The sequence below is a fragment of the Rhinolophus ferrumequinum genome, unplaced genomic scaffold, assembly GCF_004115265.2.
Source record: "Rhinolophus ferrumequinum isolate MPI-CBG mRhiFer1 unplaced genomic scaffold, mRhiFer1_v1.p scaffold_109_arrow_ctg1, whole genome shotgun sequence".
Taxonomy (NCBI): Eukaryota; Metazoa; Chordata; class Mammalia; order Chiroptera; family Rhinolophidae; genus Rhinolophus; species Rhinolophus ferrumequinum.
The window spans coordinates 2833301-2852385 of NW_022680364.1; the positions used below are offsets into that span (position 1 = coordinate 2833301).

General features: G+C 46.5%; 1 protein-coding gene across 3 annotated transcripts in view; it reads right to left on the bottom strand.

Moving 5' to 3' along the window:
• Positions 1–18196, bottom strand: part of PITRM1 (pitrilysin metallopeptidase 1) — a 31783-nt gene extending 13587 nt beyond the window's left edge. The window contains exons 1-14 of one of the 3 annotated variants that reach the window (XM_033102163.1): positions 18075–18196; positions 15398–15500; positions 13523–13629; positions 13096–13247; positions 12401–12515; positions 12226–12322; positions 10918–11078; positions 8650–8776; positions 6413–6501; positions 5562–5690; positions 4827–4940; positions 2577–2673; positions 1945–2079; positions 749–887 (exon numbers count right to left, since the gene is read on the bottom strand). In XM_033102163.1, coding sequence (XP_032958054.1) covers positions 749–887; positions 1945–2079; positions 2577–2673; positions 4827–4940; positions 5562–5690; positions 6413–6501; positions 8650–8776; positions 10918–11078; positions 12226–12322; positions 12401–12515; positions 13096–13247; positions 13523–13629; positions 15398–15500; positions 18075–18127 — 1618 coding nt within the window. In that variant the 5' untranslated portion in view covers positions 18128–18196. The remainder of the gene's footprint in view (positions 1–748; positions 888–1944; positions 2080–2576; positions 2674–4826; positions 4941–5561; positions 5691–6412; positions 6502–8649; positions 8777–10917; positions 11079–12225; positions 12323–12400; positions 12516–13095; positions 13248–13522; positions 13630–15397; positions 15501–18074) is intronic. The other 2 variants (XM_033102165.1, XM_033102166.1) reach the window with 2 other exon arrangements.
• Between the last annotated feature and the right edge of the window lie 889 nt (positions 18197–19085).

Consider the following 19085-nt stretch of genomic DNA (forward strand, 5'->3'; position numbering starts at 1 on the left):
TATTTGTGAATGAAGAACTCAGAGATAGAGGTTACATGCTGACCTTTACTTTGCCTTTACCAGACTGAATCACCTCAAAGTCAGCGTGACCAGAATGGGGGTGTATCTGTGTGCACACCATGCACATATTTAACAGGCCTTATTAATATATAATGTCCACATGATGCAATTCAGTCGAAGAGTTGGAATTCAATGAGTTTTGACAAACGAATAATGCAACCATCAGGTCATGACACAGCATATCTCCAGCACCCAGGAAGTCCCCTTGGGCTGGCAGCAGACCACCCCCTGCCCCACTCCTGCCTCCCAGCCTGCCAGTGCTTTGGCCGTTTCCAGGGTTCACGTAAGTGGACTCCCTCCGTGGTGTTCTGTGCCTGGCTACTTTCCCTCAGCAGGATGTCTTTGACATTCATTGATCTGAGTGTTCAGTATTTTGTTCCTCTTTGGGGCTTAGCACTATTCCATTGTGTGGACATACCAGGTTGGTGGTAGTGTGTTGTTTCAAGTTTTGTGTGGACATAAGCTTTCACTTCTCTTGGGTAAATACTCAGGAGTCGGACCCCTAGGCTTTATGGTAAGTGCATGTCCAACGCTGTAAGAAATTATACAACATTCTGTCTTCACTGCACCTGTACCACACGGACCCAAACGGAGACCACCATGGCTCATGCCCGTACCCCTCACCGAGACGAGACCCACCTCCTGGGGCCTCCCAGCTCACAAATAAGTGTCCAGGGAAGCGTCTGACCTTTTTCGTAGATCTGCTGCTTGTCTTCCAGGGAAAGAGAGCTGACCTTTCGCTTCAGTTTTTCTGTTTCCATTTGTGTTTGTTTCTCGGAATACTGGTCATCTGGTGTCATTGACAAAGTCAGCTTATGCTGATTATTCTGCAACAAGCACAGCAACCAAAAAGCCACGTCACAGGAGACTTACTAACGCAGCCTACAGCACTGTGCCCTTGGTCCCGAGTGCCACTGCCCCATTTTCATTAGTGACCACGACAGAACTCACCTCATGGTGGTCTTCCGGAAAGTAAGAGCCAGATAAAATTCTCCCAACCTACCTGCGATGCAGTAACTACGTAATCCACGTGTGCTGTTACTAGGCTATTAGGATGGTGATTACAGTTACTATGTCGGAACCATACATGCAAACAGTCAGCACTGTCTTTATACCCTGGTTGTACGAGGAAACTTTGCACTTTTCAATATTATAAATTTCTGAGTTTAGTCTGAATGGCAGACAACGTACAAGAAAATAATTTTTATCTGGTCTTCATTATACTGTTAATCTCTCAAAAGGTGAGTTCTTCATTATGTTATAAATTATGAGTATAAAACAGATGCTGACCTAACATAATCATGTTAGGTGACATAACGTGCTTCCCTGATTCATTTCAACAACTAAACACACACACACATACACAACGCTCACGTGTAATCCCACAGAGAGATGGGAGTGTTAGTACAACAAACACTTTATGCAAAGTAACTCTCAATAACTCAGCCGTCCTACCCCCATGGCCAGGTCTTGTAAGTTCTGTCATACTGACTATCGACTGCGGACCACGACCAAGAAAAGAGGCCCAGGAGTCTATGGAAGCTAAGGAGCCAGGCTCCAAGGGGCGCTTCACCAAGAACCAGAACAGTCACACGTGTAGGCCACTTGCCTCCTATCCTGTACGTTCTACTAACAAACTAGACCAAAAACACATGCAGGTATTTGTTAATACATACACGCATATTTTCATATAAAAACACCAACTGACATCTGAGTCTGGAAAATTGCATTTTTAAGTTAATATGAACATTTAAATTTTTAATAAGAAATTACATCACCTATTAACAGAAATTGACTTAAATATAGATTATATTCCTAATGCTCTTCTCATTATTATAAAACACAACTTCAAAATTACAGACTTAAATTCTTCTGTTTTCTTACCTTAAAATACTGTTTCACTTTTTCTTGCAAAAACTTGGGGTTTTCCTTGAGGCACTGCCTGAACTGAGCCACGTGACGTCCCAGCTGCAGGAGCTCCACAGGGTCCCCATCGTGGTTCCAACAGGAAGCTATGTACTGGAACAGAGGGTGTGAAATCCACAAAGCGCGTTACACCACACACTCTTCCTTAGGTCAGTAAACACCAAAGCTATGACATTTGATTAAATCTGCTTTTGTATATTTAAAAAATAAGTCATTCTTTGAGTAGAAGAAAAACTAAACTCATTTTAAACCTTGTTTTCCTATTAAAATAAAAAAGCTCAGGTTTAAAAATTATTTTTAGAAAATACAATTACCAACAGATCAAGAGTTATCATAAATCCCCACTATTTAAAGAGTTCTATGTAAATCTATTTTACATAAAAAAATAGCTATCAAAAAACACTTAAGTAAGCTAGTAAAAAGACAAACAAAATATAAAACTAAATTAAAAATAAATTTATCTCAGATCCAAAACAACCTTAACTTTCAAGGTTCAAATGAAAGATGCTATGAATAGTAACCTGTATTTTTAAGAACCACTAATTATAAAAGTAACATAAAAAAGACAAGGTGGGTGAGAAATTACACACAGACGTCAGGGCGAGTCCAAAGCTGACAGACTGATGCTTCATTTGTATTTCAATTTTATGAAGTAAAGCTTCAATTCGATCACCTTCAAATCCTTTCCTAAAGAAATATTAAGCATGGAGACACTGAAAAGAGATAAATGTTTTTACTACAAAGCTACAATAATCAAAACAGCATGGTATTGACAAAAAACAAACAGACCAATAGAACAGAACTGAGTGCCCAGAAATAACCCACACATATATAAGCAACAAATTTTTGACAAAGGAGCCAAAAAATACAATGTTGAAAAGAAAGCCTCTTCACTAAATGGTGCTGGGAGAATTGGAAAGCTAAATGCAAAAGAATGAGACTAGCGTGCTGTCACCATGTACCGAAATTAACTCAAAATGGATCAAACACTTAAACATAAGACCTGAAACAATAAACTGCATAGATACATAGGTACTGAACTTATGGACCTTGGGTTCAGAGAGGATTTTATGAGTTTAACCTCAAAGCACAAGAAATAAAAGCAAAAATGAATGAATGGGACTATATAAAACTAAAAAGCTTCCGCATGGCAAAAAAAAGCCATCAATAAAACAAAGAGGCAACCAACCGAATGGGAGAAGATACTTGCAAACGACACCTCTGATAAGGGGCTAATATCCAAATTATATAAAGAACTCATACAATTCAACAACAAAAAACAAACAACCCAATTAAAAAATGTACAGAGGATATGAAGAGACATTTTTCTAAAGAGGACATAACAGACAACCAATATGTAGACATGTGAAAAGATGCTCAACATTAGTAATCAGCAGGGAAATGCAAATCAAAACCACAGTGAGATACCACCTCACTCCTGTCAGAAAGGCCATCATCAATAAATCAACAAACAACAAATGCTGGGAGGATGTGGAGAAAAGGAACCCTTGTGCACTGTTGGTGGAATTGCAGATTGGTGCAGCCACTACGGAAAACAGTATGGAGGTTTCTTGAAAAATTAGAAATAGAACTACTTTATGACCCAGCAATTCCATTTCTGGGTTTTTATCTGAAGAAAACGAAAACACTAATTCAAAAAAGGTACACGCCCCCCTATGTTCACCGCAGCATTATTTACAATAGCCAAGATATGGAAGCAACCTAAGTGTCCATCAACAGATGAATGGATAAAGATGTGGCACATTCATACAATAGAATGTTACTGAGCCATAAAAAGATGAAATACTGCCATTTTCAACAACATGGATGCATCCTGAGTATCATGTAAGACAGGCAGAAAAGGACAAGAACCGTATGATTTCACTGATGTGGGATATAAAACAAAAGCAACAAACAAACAAACAAACTCATAGACCCAACCAGTGGGGGTTACCACAGGGGAAGTGGGAGTGGGGAGAGGATGAAGAAGGTAAAGTGGTCAAATATATGAAGGAGACTAGTCTTTGGGTGGTGAGCACACAATGCCATATACAGATGCTGTATTACAGAAGTGTACACCTGAAACTCACACAGTGTTATTAACCAATGCTACCCCAGCAAATTTAATTTAAAAAGAGGAACTAAAAAATTATCAGAATAGAAAAAAGGAGTAAATCTTCGTAACCTTCTGTTAGGCAATGGTTTCAAGTGACACCAAAAGCACAAGTATCTGAAGGAAAAAAACAGGTAACGTGGACATCAAAAGTAAAACCTTTTGTGCTTCGAAGGACATAATCAGGAGAGCAAAAAAATAAGTTGTATAATGAAGAAAATATTCACAAATCATGTGTCGGATAAGGGCCTTGAATCCAAAATATTTAAATAACATTTACAACTCTCTAAATAAATTAAAAAGACACATAATCCAAATAAAAAAATGGATCAAGAAGTGCATATTTCTCCAAAGACAGTGGCCAATAAGCACATGAAAAAAGCCATACGTCATTAGTCCCCCCAAAAATGCAAATTAAAACCACTTCAAGCCTACCCGGGTGGTTCAAAAAATAAAACCCAGAAAAATTAAAAGGTCTGTGAGGACTGGAACGCCCTGAAGAGGAGACAACTGGACCTTCACACGTTGGGTGCGGTGTGAGCACTGTGCAGTCACTCTGCAGAACAATGTGATTTGGAAGTTCCTCAAAAAGTTAAATACTGTTACCGTATGAGCCAGAATTCCACCTGCGTGATGCAGGCAACAGAAAGGAGAACATGTCTACCACTAAATGTAGACAGCCGAACAACGGAGAAGGCAGAGGATCAGAGCAGAGGGCTGTACGTACGCAATGACGTCCTCCAACGTCCTGTCGATTATGTCCCGGACTGTCTGAACGTCCTTGTCGGCTATGCCCTGCAGGCCCACGCTGAAGTAGGCCTCCCTGGTGTGGCCGTTGTACCTGGAACCCGAGAGAAGAGCATGCACAGAGCCCGTGCGGCTCCCACCACTCGCTTACCACACACTGTTTAGAGCAACTACGCCAAGGAACGGAGCTAAGAGCGTTAACTCTCAAATCCCACACAACCAAGCCAATGAAAGCAGTGTCGTCCTCAGACATCTGCTCTCAGACATAACTGGCCACATTACATTCGTGTCCTTTGAACATTTCCAAACATCATGACAACTTAAAAAGAGTTAGGGCAAAATAAATGTAGAAATAGAGAACTGCTGAGTGTTACAAAATCTTAAGATTTCAAAATATATTTAATGAGCTGACTTTTAGAAAAGGCTGCAGTATGCCATTCTGGGATCGTGGAAAAGTGTAATTTTCTACTTTCTTCATTTTCCCCCAAACGCCCCTGCAGCGGACGGAAGCAGCTTACTGAAACCACAAGCTAAGGCACAGCTGTGTGCTGGCATGGTAGGGGCCGTCCTATAACTGGGATGTGAAGCAGCCTACATCCCTGGTATGCCAGGAAACCCATCCCAGGTGTGACAACCAAAAACATGGCCAAACATTGTCAAATGTCAAAACTGCTCCCAAAGGTGAGGTACTAATGTGACCCGTGATGAAGCTTACCCGACATCAGGAGAGAAGTCTGTGCCGAGCCCAGACTCGATTAAGGCTTTGTAGAAGGGGGAATTGGGTCCACCGATCAAGAGGGAAGACAAAAGGTTCAATGTGAAGGCTTCAAATGTATCAGTGATGCTTCATTTAAAAGGGGAGAAAAAAGAGCAAAGTGTTGTCCCTTATGTTTTCAAACTCATTAAAACCACCACCGCACTGCCACTCATTTCCAAAGAAGCGGATGTTCTACTAGACGGTCTTGAATTTCAACCTTTATTTGAATAGCTGTACGGGCAAAGTTGAGAAACTGTGTTTCTCATACTGGGGGTTGTTTTGGACCCAAACCGTGAGACAGTTGGGCTGCACATTGAATGCTGCTGCAGGAGGGGGCCGAGCGTGTGCTCGCCTCTAACAGCACTGTGAGCACTACACGGCAGACAGGAGCCGAGCGGAGATGGGCAGCAGGGAGCACACAAGCCGACGGGCGTCCACGGCTCGCACACCCTTCCGGCGTCCAGTCTTTACAGTTCGAGTTGTGTGTGCCTCCAAACTGCTGAGGCAGCGTGCACGGCCCTCTTCTCATGCTCAGACACCTGTGACCCCAAATGTTAACCACCGCTGCTCTGAGTCAGTCTTTCTCAAGGAGTAAGACTTACAATGCAGTGAGAAAGAAGTGACTTTTCTTCTGCAAGGCTATCCAAAGCCATTTCCCCCAAAACCAACCCAGACATTGCTGAAAACTCTCCTGACACCTACCACCTGCTGGAGCCCTGAATCCCAACCACCCACCATCCACACCTGACTGGAGAACCCACTCTGACCCTGCTCACCTGCATGTCTTCACCTTTCACACGGATACTTACTCTGGCAAGAGGAAGCTGACACTGACGGTTGTCTGTTTAGAGGAATCTGCGGCCAGTGAGTCCGGGGCACAGGTGATCTGGAATTCCCTCTGTAAGACCATGCGATACGTGTAATAGGCAGAGCATGAATGAACGGGTTCACATTAGGTTATCTGGATGTGTAAATGGTTTGAGAAAGACTCCCCCAAAACTACTAGAATAAATGATGTTAGTAAAGTTGCAGGATACAGAATCAACACATATTAGTTGTGCTTCTACACAACAATAACGAATGATTGGGATAAATTAAGAAAAAAAATCCCATTTACAGCTGCATCCAAAGTATAAAATACCTAGGAACAAATTCACCCAAAGAGGTGAAACACCTGTACTCTGAAAACTACAAAATACTGAAGAAAGAAACTGAAGTTACAAGTAAGTGGAAGGGTATTCCTCGCCCATGGATTGGAAGGATTAATATTATTAAAATGTCCATGCTACCCAAAGCAATCCCTATAGATTCAAAGCAATCCCTATTAAAATGCCAGTGGCATTTTCCACATATCTAGAACTAATAACCCTACAATTTATATGGAACCACAAAAGACCCCAAATAGCCACAGCAATCTTGAGAAAGAGGAACAAAGTTGGAGGTTATCACACTACCTGATATCAAACTATACCGCAAGTAATCAAAACAGCGTGGTACTGGCATAAAAACAGACACACAGATCAATGGAATAGAATAGAGAGCCCAGAAATAAATCCATGCCTATATGATCATTTAATCTACGACAAAGAAGGCAAGAACATACAGTGAGGTCAAGACAGTCTCTTTAATAAATGGTGTTGGGGATATGGAACAGATACATGCAAAAAAATGAAACTGGACCACTTTCTTACAAAATACATAAAAATAAACTCAAGATGGCATAAAGACCTGAAACTGTAAGACTTGAAACTATAAAACTCCCAGAAAACATAGGCGGCAAACTCTCTGACATTGCTCTTAACTATGTCTTCCTGGATATGTCTCCTCTGGCAAGGGAAACAAAAGAAGAAACAAATGGGACTGTATCGAACTAAAAAGTTTTTGCACAGCAAAGAAAACCGTCAATGAAATGAAAAGATAGCCTCCTGAATGGGAGAAGATATTCGCCAGTGATACATCCCATAAGGGGTTAAGCTACTAGGTTGGTGCAAAAGTATCAGATTGGTGCAAAAGTAATTATGGTTTAAAAGGTTAAAAATAATTGCAGAAACCGCAATTACTTTTGCACCAACCTAATATATAAGGAACTCATACAAGTGAACGCTAAAAAAATCTGATTCAAAATGGGCAGAGGACCTAAATAGACACTTTTTCAAAGAAGACCCACACATGGCGAACAAACACAAGACACTCAGTATCACTGCTGAGAGAAATACAAATCAAAACCACAATGAGATACCACCTCACTCCTGTCAGAATGGCTGTCATCAATAAATCAACAAGTGCTGGCGAGGATGTGGAGAAAAGGGAACCCTCGTGAGCTACTGGTGGGACTGCAGATTGGTGCAGCCACTATGGAAAACAGTATGGAATGTATCTCAAAAATCTGAAAATGGAACTACCCTATGATCCAGCAATTCCACTAATTCCACTCTTGGGTATTTACCCAAAAAAATCCAAAACACTAATTCAAAAAAATATATGCACCCCTATGTTTACTGCAGTGCTATTCACAACAGCCAAGATATGGAAGCAACCCAAATGCCCATCAAGAGACAGCTGGATAAAGAAGCGATGGTACGTATATACAGTGGAATGTCACTCAGCTATACAAATGAGGAAACGTTCCCATTTGCAATAACATGAATGGACCCATAGCGGGGGCGGGGGGGTATTATGGTAAGTGAAATAAATCGAAGACAAATACCATAGGATCTCACTTACATGTGGAATCGAAAAATAAAAACAAAACAAAAAAATGAATAAACAAAACCAAACAGAAACAGACTGTTAGGTACGCCAAAGGGGAGAGGTTGGGGGATGGGAAAATAAAATAAAATGGTCCAAGAGATACTTTTCTTAATTAACTTTCTTTTCAAACAAATAACAAATAACCTTCTGTAGGCTTGAGAAGATCTTACATACATGCAGAGCCCACAACCCCATTTGAAAGGCAATCCTATCATTACTAGCCAGCGCGTCTGCACCCTGCGTATTTGGCAGACAGGGTAACAGTACACTGAGCATGCTCTGCGCGGCCACTCACCGGCTTATCCCAAGGCTTCTGAGGCGGCACCGCGGTGCTCAGCTCGATTTTCTGGAATTTACTCAGTGCCTCTTCATGTATTTGTTTCAGGTGCTGTTCTAATGGAAAACTGCCATAAGTGAAGAACCTGAAATTTCGGGAATGTACTTATTAGTCTCTTTTAGTTTAAAAAATTAGAAATCAACCCATACGGCTTTTTGTAGGAACGTATGCATACAACAGCTGGAACAAGCCAGTTCCATAATTAAATGAACTTTATTCAGGAGTACATATTTTTTCCATTTCCGAGTAGTTTACCAACACCAGAGGTATTGGTAAACTCTTTCTTCCTCTTTCTTTTTAGAAGATCGGTGGTTTAAACAAAACACACATTGTACAGAACGACTGAATGTACATTTGGCAATAATTGCTCTTTACTTTAAATCTATTATAAAGGTGTTAAAAAAAACCAGGTAAGAGCTATGTTAAAATACTTTGTGACCTATTCAGCCAGAAGGAAAAAGGTTAAAATGACAGTGTTGATCTTTTTCTTCAATACGACATTAAAATTTTGGGAACTAGTATCTTACAGATCCTTTAAAAACTTCTACTCAAAGGTTTAGAAAGTGACAACCAGGAGCGTGAGCCCCTGGCTCCCGTGCAGACACTGGTCTGTGAACACCTGCCCCATTGGGTCAGACGCCTTGGGACATGACCAGCTGCACATCTGGGGCAGGAGCCTGGACTGGGGCATGGCGGGGGCAGGGAGGCGGATTGGCAGAAACCAAAGAGGTGACTGAAGACTAAAAACTGTCAGAAGGACACAGTGAGCCTGAAGGAGCTCCCTCCAGCCAGAGTTGGGACATGAGCATAAAAAATAAATTAAAAATTCCACTTGATCACACCCTCAGATATATACACTTATAAAAATAGGTGTATAGGTTCCTAATGGTAAATATAAAACTAAGTAAGGCTAAAAAAGTCTCTGTCGTCAATGCAGGAGTGGCTGCCACCATGGCCCCCGGAAACTGGACAGCGAAGGGAAAGCAGCAGCCCGCCTTTCCCACCAGAACCGCATCTCAGGGGACCCACAGCCCGCGGACGGACAGCGCCCTCAGACGTTACAGAATTCTGTGGAAACTGTGCTCAGTCTCCTAAAGGGCTGCTCGGGCGGCAGCATCAGTGATTACAGGATCGGGACAGGCTGACAAGGGGCTCCACAAGGGCTCCCAGGGTGCCGGCTCGGAGCCTGGGTCCGCGAGGGAGGCCACAGTCACCTGGGACCTGAAGACCAGCTGCAGCAGCCCCACTGTGGCAGCAGCTCCGAGATGTCTGACGGGACGCTGCAGGCATGCAGTGCAGGCAGCACCTATGCAGGAGAACTGGGTCTTCGCAGCCAAGTCCAGCTCTCAGGAAACACAGGACATGCCCACCAAGGCCACAAAGGGCAATCTGATGCCCCAGAAGGTGCGAGTTCAGGGGCAGCCCACCTACTTTCTTCAATTTCAATGAAAACAAGGGGTTGGCGGGGATACTGTCCTACAGGAAAGGAACTTAAGAGACACACTGACAAAATGCGATTTATGGGCCTCATTTGGGTCAAACATTTTGGGGACAACTAGCAAGTCTCAATTTAGGGTAAGTGGTAAATGGTTTTAATCAACTATTTTTTTTTTTATTTAAGTGTGAAAAATGGTATTATCTTATGTAAGAAAATACCCTTACATTACATGGCTACAAGTAGAGTGTTAGGGGTACCCCACTACACCTGTCGGCAAAGTAGAGACCCGCGTAGTCAGTGCACGGGCACCACTCTTCTGGGGTCTACACTTTTCTGTATATTTGAAGTTTCATAATTAAAATTTACCTTTTTTATACTTAACTCAATCTTGCAAATCTGACTTTACATTAGTATTTAACTTACTTATAAACACAAGTATTAGCGTTTCATCATAGTGATCTCTGAAACAGGCAATTTACCAAAAAGTATCCAGTGTCACGACCTGCAGCCCCACTGTGAAGGACCAAGGCCACAGAGCTTTACGGGCACCCACGCCGCCCGCCCCTGTGGGTGGAGCCCTCCTCCAGGAGGTGCTGGCACCACCAGGCTGGGTGCACGAGGGGTGGCTGCAGACTGAGACTGAGCATCGAATAAATGAGACAGGCAACCTATGAAGAATCCTGTCTAAATTCATTTGGTTGTCAAATGGCGGAAGCGTACAGTATAAAAAGCGCCAACAAGTCACCTCCCAATCAAACGGCCATCAGACTTTAAAAATGAAACTCCACCTGGCATTGCTGGGGTGGTAATGTGTAGCGTGGAAGTGTCTAAGCTGCTTCCACGTGAGGTCTGGGATGCACAAGGGGTCACCACCGGAGACCACGGCGTACGTGTGGTCAGGAAGCAGAAGATTCTGAAGGTGCTGTGAGAATACCCTCTCGTTGTCCGCCTTCAAATGAAAAGAGACAGGTCACATGCAACGTGGCACTCACCCTGCGCAGCACAGTAGGTTAACCCGTGGGAGTGGGAGCGCACCCTGGGACACCCTGCAACTAAAACCGTCCCAAACGTACACCAGGATGTCCATGCAGACATTGTGTGAGCAGCATTCCATTCACTCAGGACCTGCGTGCGGGACGCAGGGCCTGGCTGCCAGAGAAGGCCACCCCCTTGCAGGGCGCACTGGGTGACACCACCCACAGGCGAGGGCCACGGAAAGGATGCTGCAGGCAGGTCCCAAGGGAGTCCAGAGGGAAGGCTGTCACCCTAACTCGAGTTTCAAGAAGACGCTTGGGGGGAATGCTGCCCAAACCGAGTACTAAAATCTAAAGGAAAGAAGTAGCCTCCAGGGGCAGAAGGCGGCCGGCAAGGGACCAGCCCCACACAGCAGGGGCTGGGGGAACACGGCCAGGACAGCGGCTCTCTGACCCTTCGCTCTCCAATACACTGAGGTCCCTGAGGAGCTTTTGATGATGTGGGTTTCTGGATCATACAGGGATGTGTGTGTATAATTTTTTTGTATTAAAAATTAAAACTGAAACACTCTCAAAGGACTTACTTGTATTCACTAACCTGTTATTACAGGTTACTAAATATCTTTTGAAAGATACTTTTCGTAACGAAACAAAGTTATTGAGAAGAGTGGCGCTATTTCAAGTAGTTTGCAAATCTCTAACATCTGGCTTCACACAAGGCAGCTGGCTTCTTTACCAGCTTCTGTGCTGACAAGTCGAGACCTCACACACCACGTGACAGCCTAGGGGACTCCGTGGTGTGCTTGACGGGAACGAGGGTGGAAGACGTCGTAGTTGTGTCATGAAAACAGTTCCTGTCTCACAGACCTGCAGGTCGTCTACGGGGTCCCCAGGCCAGTTGCAACTGTTGGTCTACAAGAATGGGTCTAAGATAAGGGGAGCCTGGCCCTGCTACGGTCCTGCGGTTTCTGCTCACAACACTGTCCCCCAGCTCAGCTCATCTGGTAAATTCCATATGACGAGAATATTAAATGACATAACCGAATGATCTAAACCTACTTATACTTCAATAGTTTACAGAGAAAGATAATTTTCACACAACATAAAAAGGAAAAGACTCACAAACGCTCCCTTCATCTCATTGAAGACGACCCCTTTGAAAGTCAAGGCTGTCTGAGGGTCACTTGGATTCTCGTGTTCCAGTCGCCATCCTTCCTGCCTAAAAAAGAACAAATAATTACACGGCGATAGTGCCTGTAATACCACAGTCTGCATCAATTAACTACTCAGTACGTACCAAAAATCAAGTTCCCGCAAGCACGGAAAAAAGGTTGCATCCAAATACACAGACAGGAGGTTCTGGAAGTCCTTGGGGTTTTGTGTGGAAAACGGGTACAGAGTATAATCACTAGCTGGGTGCAAAAGAAAGGAAGATTTTAAAACACCAGATTCCTGCAGAAACACTCCTGTCAAGTCTCGTCTCACCCTCACCATGAGCCCTAGTATCACAGTAAATCCTAATGTCAGGGGCACAGAGGCTGCACTCCTGCCAGCCCGGGGTTCAGAGGAACGGGCCTGGCACCAGCGACCTCTCAGGCCGACAAGGACAGCTGTGTGCCAGCGTGTCCCCATAACTGCTCCTGAGCTGCTCCCAACACACTATGCACTCACCATCAGCCTATTCACTCTCCTGTTTCCTAGAATTAAAATGCAAACAGCACCTCCGTCAACACCAGCACAGTGCTGCAAAGGCCCGATCTCACAGCACTATTCCCCAAAGACCTTCTCCCCAAAGAAAACCCTCAGTTACCCTTTGCCCGAAAGCCCAGTTTTTACAACCCAGTGTGGCATGCCCAAAGGCCCACCGTGCTAATGTCTGCCCTGCAGACCTGCGAAGGGCAAGTTTATGCTCACCCACCAGAGCGCCAACCGTATGCCCTACCCACCTTAGAGACAGACCCACCGCAGTTCCAGCCCAGATGTGGGTCTTACCTGTGAAGGCGTTCATGAAGGTGGACAGCGACCGGTTCAGCATCTTGAAGAAGGGATCCCTGCACGGGTACTTCTGTGAGCCACACAGGACCGTGTGCTCGAGAACATGGGGAACCCCAGTGCTGTCCATGGGAGTGGTGCGGAACTGCACACTACGGCCAGAGAGACAGGACGGGTGCGTTAGGCTCACGCCACAGCTCCCGAAGAGCCAACCACCAGAATTCTTCATTTTACCCTCACCCCCTTCCACAGAAATGTCTGCTGACTGTAATGTGCAAAATCATGTACGACTTTCACCTTTAACTGTGCGCAGCCAAGCATGTAAATTCACCTAACCTTTTCCTCCTTTTCAGGGTGCTGTCAGCCCTGTCACTTTAAGCTATGGGGGATGCTCTCTGGAGAAACGGTTCTCAGGGTGCCCACACACCTGAACAGGTTATTTGTGTCCTCTCGGGCCAGGTGTAAGTGCCTCGCTCCCGTGCCGTCATGGCTGAGCTTCACGGCAGTCAAGAGCAGTTCAGGGACAGATGTTACCTGAAGCAACAAGAACAGGAGCAGCTACTCAGATGCAAAGGCGTTCAGAACGACTACGTCAGGTCATCTGCTTTCAACTCGGACCACACCGGGACGTGGGTGCCCCTCGTCCAAACCCGGACCTCACGGACGAGGACGGTAAGAGCTAGGCTGATGACAGCACACACCGTTCCTTTCCAGAGAGTGTACTATTTGCTAGACGTTTTCTAACCATTTCCCGCCCGTTGCAGGTGGATTCAGAACGCTTCTGTTACCCCAGCCTTCCGCAGGCATGAGAGCTGTCACTGGAATGCCGGAACGCTCCCGGAGCTAAATGCTGCAATGGGCCTCAGCCCAGGGCGGCGGCTCGGGGACCCCATGCGGCCTCGTCTAGTTCATGGGGTTCTCACTAGTTACTTGTTCCCAGTGGGAGGGCCCAGGAGGGGACAATAAAAATGAAGGCACCCTCCCCGAGGGCAGTCGTCTCTTTCTGTGTCAGGCCTGACGTAGACCTCCAGTCCTTGGCACTGAAGGAGCGGCCCTACGTCCACCTGTGCCGGGGCCCCTCTCCTTTAAGCACAACACCTGTCACTGGGCCAAGCACACCGCCACCACCCCGCTTTTCAGAGGCCGTGAAAGTAACCCGTCTGCGCTGACTGGAGGGGCAGAGCTTAGAGCTGGGTGTCCTGACCCCGCGCCCTGGGCCCAATGTGGCCCACCACTGTGCAATTTACAGCTATGAAGTGACCGGTCTCTCAGAGCTTACTGTGCTTTGTGAGAGATCGCAGAAGACACAGTGCGATCTCTGCCTCCTAACAGCTTTCACAGGAACTATTTCTCAAATAAGGACGGTCGTGGTTTACCATTAAATCAGTTTCTATACAAGATGAATAATACGAGAAGATGGACATTAACAGAACCTATCACACAGGACATTAACAGAACCATTTCACACAGGAGGTGAATCAAACCGGCATTGTGTACGCCTTAAACTCAGACCGTATGCATGTCAGCGATTTCTCACTACAACTGGAAACAAACTTTGAAAACTACAGGACAGCACCCCACCCCGAGTAAGGCCCTCCTTACTGTAACTGTCCTGGAGACAGCAACCCCTCTGCATGGCCTGCTGGGACCTGAGAGACACCTGTCAGGACTCAGCACCAGGACCCCGCCTCGAGCCAACCCCCCGGGCCCTGCCCATGCTGCTTTCCTCTGAACTCAACGGCCCCCTGTCCAGGAACCCGCCCTACCACACTACCCAGCGCCACCCTGTCCTCCTGCCTCCCTGCCGCTGGCTGCACTCCCACCGTGACCCCCACCCACACCACTATTCCTGTATTACAGACACTTGGTCCTCTGGCCCGTGAGCGGCTTGCCTGCCTGTGAGCGCGTCAGTCCCAGCAGGACGTTGCCAGTGAGCCAATGTGAAGTACATACGTCTCGACTGTCATAGTAAAGACAAAACCAATGTGACAGTTTAAGCAAAACAAGAGCCAAATGAAATCCATTCTAACATCAACTTAACTAAGTGCAGGACTGCAACCTCTATTGCATAACCCTGAAACGCAAACGGCTCCAAACCAGTCTTTATGTAAATCTGCAGCAAACTCGTTTCACAGCAAAACCTGACCCAAGTGGCTGTGCGATGTTCAGTCTGACGTGGGGTGACCAGATGCAGAGGCAGAAACATCAGTTTGATTCGCTCTCTAAATCTGAAGGGGTTCAGGGAAAGGACTGGGAACGTGTATGTAGGAAGCCCTGTCCCCTGTGCCCCTGGCGGGCGTACCTGGTTGACTGTGAATCCGTGGATCTTCTGCCCCACTTCGTACTGCAGCGCCCTCTCACAGGCTGTGGTGCTGCTCCACCGTCCGGCTCTGAGGGCAGCACGGCTACGTTTACAGAAAGTAATCAGTTAGATGGTTTGCAGGAAAATGGCCTCACATTCCACAACGTAAAAAACACATCACCGTGTGATCAAGGTAATGCCAAGAAAAATTAAACCTCGCATCTTCCAAACACAATTCCAGTAAACTCATTTCTGGTACACTTCTTTCAACTTGAACCATCTTTTATCTCAACTCAGCTAAAGCTTCATAACATCAACGAATGTTAGATGCCAAAAACCTTTTATTTGTAAATAACTACAACAAAATTACGACACCAATTTCCCTTAACTGCATGAAAAACAACTCCCACGTCCACGCGGCTTCTTCCATCACAGCACCTCAATAAACTTTACCTACAATGAAGTCCTATCACACACCCAGCAAACTGGTGACAATTAAGCACTACCAGGAACTCTCACACTGTGACAGTGACCCTGACCCTCGCACGGCATTTGGCAGGACTTAGATAGCGCTTCACTCACCCAGATTGCAGGTAACCCTGCTTTTCAAATGTCTGCTTTCCGCCACTTCATTTTCAGACCTATGTTAGTACCTGTTTCACTCCAACCGAAAGACACATCACGGGGATTTTTGCTTTTACAAAAAAGGGTTAAAAGCGTAAACACTGCTCAGCGTTTGTTCTGCAGGAGCCACTACAGGGGAAAGGGTGCCCCAGCAGGGAGAGGGACCAGCCCAGCTCCGTCCCAGGAACCACACTAGGCACCAAGGCCCCAAGTTGAGCTGGCTGCAGGCAGCTGTGCTGCGTCTCAGCTTGTTTCGTGCGTTCCTGCTTTTATTCTACATTAATGCATTTCAGATTTTATGCATTATTTGTTATGATTTGGTAGGTTATTTTGAGGACTGGGAAGACTCAAAAACTTTTCCATATGAACTAATGGTAATTGTTTCTTCCCTTTAGGCCATTTCAGCTTAGGAAGGTTTACAGAATGGCTCTATTTTCGGATATGGGGGAAGCTGCAGAGCAGCTTGCACAAGTGTGGGCACCGTTCCTAAAGCCCCAAACGCCCCAAACTCCATCAACCGCGATGTCCACCAGCAGAGAAGGGATGAATCGTGCACTATTCAATCAATAAAGTTAGCCGTAAGAATGGACTCCAACTACATGTAACAAAGATGTGGGTCACAAATGCTGAACCAAAAACAAACCAAAAAAAGGACAGGCACAGTGTTATTCTAAACAGGTACTGTTCAATACAGGTAACACTGTATTCTAGGAATGTGTATAGATGGTAAAACTATAAAGAAAAGCAAGGAGATAATTTCTGTAAACCAGGAGAGAGATTAAATCTAAGAGGGATGGAGAATTATGACCGGTTAGGGCTAATCTTAAACTGAGTAACAGTGACACAACTTATTTTTAAATAAAATTTTCCCCAACTGTATTGTATGTTTTATAGGATTTCTCCATTAATATTTCTCACAAAAATATTTCTTTTAATGAAGCTATGTACAGGAAAAACACTAACTCGGTCCATACTAATTATGCAGATTACTATAATCAACTAATATTTTCCTTATTGATTTAGTAAATTCGAGAATGGTGGGATATTTTAAGAAGTTATTTGTCAAGAACCCAATTACAAAAATCAGATGCTTCCACAACAAGCCCATGAAAAGCCTGAGGCAACATGCCCCCCGGCCCCATATACTTTCTGGTCAGCAACTCCACAAATGAACATGGCTCACCACTAGGGCACCCCAACAACGCAAGCTCCTGCATCTCCTCACCTGGGCTCCGGGGCACTATAAACTAAACAAGGTTTTGTGAATTAGCATGAAACCAAACCACCTCGCTTTTTAAAATACACAGGTCAAATGTTACATGTTCCAAACTGAAGGCATGGCACTCGTTCAGGGTTGAAAACTAAAAGTAATCTTTTCCCACAAACAGTTTAAAAAGTTCAAATCCTCTAAGCTATAATTTTACTAAAAACATAGCAGCTTAAATTGAAATTGAAGTACATCGTGTGGAAGCCTGGGGTCTCTTAAGAACCCACCGCCCACAACAAAAAAGGGGGGCAAACGTATTGAGGCCCATAAACCACCAGTTACTTTCATCACACGTATTGAAACCTACAGCAATACCCGTCTTCACTTCCACAGCCCTGACACTGCACACAGGGCCACCCAGTCCGAGCTCGGCCGAGCGCACGGCAGTTCCCGCTTCGGGGGCCTGGTCCTGCTTTACTCCACAGACTTATCCGGTTGCATCACCCCAACCTGGGTGCTGGGCAGGAACTCCCTGGATGTGTGGGGACGGGGCCGGGGGAGGCGATGGAAGCGGGACGGCGCTCCACGGCCCTGAAAGGGTCCTCAGGCTGGGCTCCCGGCTCTTGAAGTCCAGGAGGCCCAGGCGAGACGAGGGCTCTCGGGGTGCAGGAGCCCCTGGCGAAGGGCCTAGGGGTGCAGGAGCACCCAGAGCAGAGAGCTGTGCTGCGGCGCCTCCCGCCAGGACGACACCCTGAGCCTTCCGTCGCCTCCCCGCCGCCCCCCAGCGACCTCGCCGCCCCCTTCTCCTGGAACCAGCCCGGCTCCACCCGCCTGTCCTTGTCTCACCGACCGCTCAGCCTCCCGAGCACGCCAGTGAGCCGCCCACTGCAACGCCACATGGTGTGTGACCAGCCCAGGGACGGCGGAAGCACCGCGTTTATCCCGACGCACAGCGCGGGGGCGAGACACTCCTGCCGCTATGCCATTGGTCAGTGCACGGCGACGTCCTCTCCAATAGGCTGGCGAGGGAAGGGCGGGCTCCCGCTGCGGCGGGGCGGGACTCCAGGGCCGAGTGGGGCAGCGGCGCACGGGGTAGGCGGGGCATCGGGGGGCGGGCTGATTGCGGAGTCCGAGGAGCACGCAAGGAGCGGCGGGGACGGAGAGCGGGGGACGGAGAGCGGAGTCCGGAGCGGACGTGGGGGGCGGGACGGACACCGCGAAAGGCGTGCCTGCGCTGGCGAGGGGCGGGCTTGTGCAGATGAGAGGCCGGACTACGCAGATGAGGGGTGGGCTCAGGCTAGGCGGGGTGACCTGCGTGGTCGTCTGGCCAGGTGTGGGTGTTAATCCCCTGGATGGACGTTGTGTGCCTGCGTCTCTGAATGCTCATGCTTCCATCCGTAGGTGTCCAGAGTGAAGGACGTCCAGCCTGGGGACTCCGGCAGGTGCCTTAGCCCTGCTGGGTGGCTTCTGGATAACGTCCGAGGACGACACTACGTGATTTCCAGGGTAACGCCCTTTCCCAAAGCTCCCGCTCAGAATGTCCCCGACAAACCTCAAGACGGCTCAAAGCGCAGGCATGTGTGTGATAAAACACTGCTCTCCCCACCTGCACTTCGTGTCTGGGAAGACTACACGTGTGATTTCTAAGGTTTCCAAAGTACCACATGCCCTTCTTGAACCGCGGGAGAGGCTTAAGGAGGGTAGATCACGAGGGCCCGCGCTGAGCTGTGGGTTGGGAGGATCATGTGGGATTAACCACCCATCGGGCATTGCGTGAGCGCGGCTTGGAAGAGGTAGCACCCACGTCTGACCTGGGTTCTCAGAGCTTTCACATCCTCCTTCTCCGCCTGCCTCATT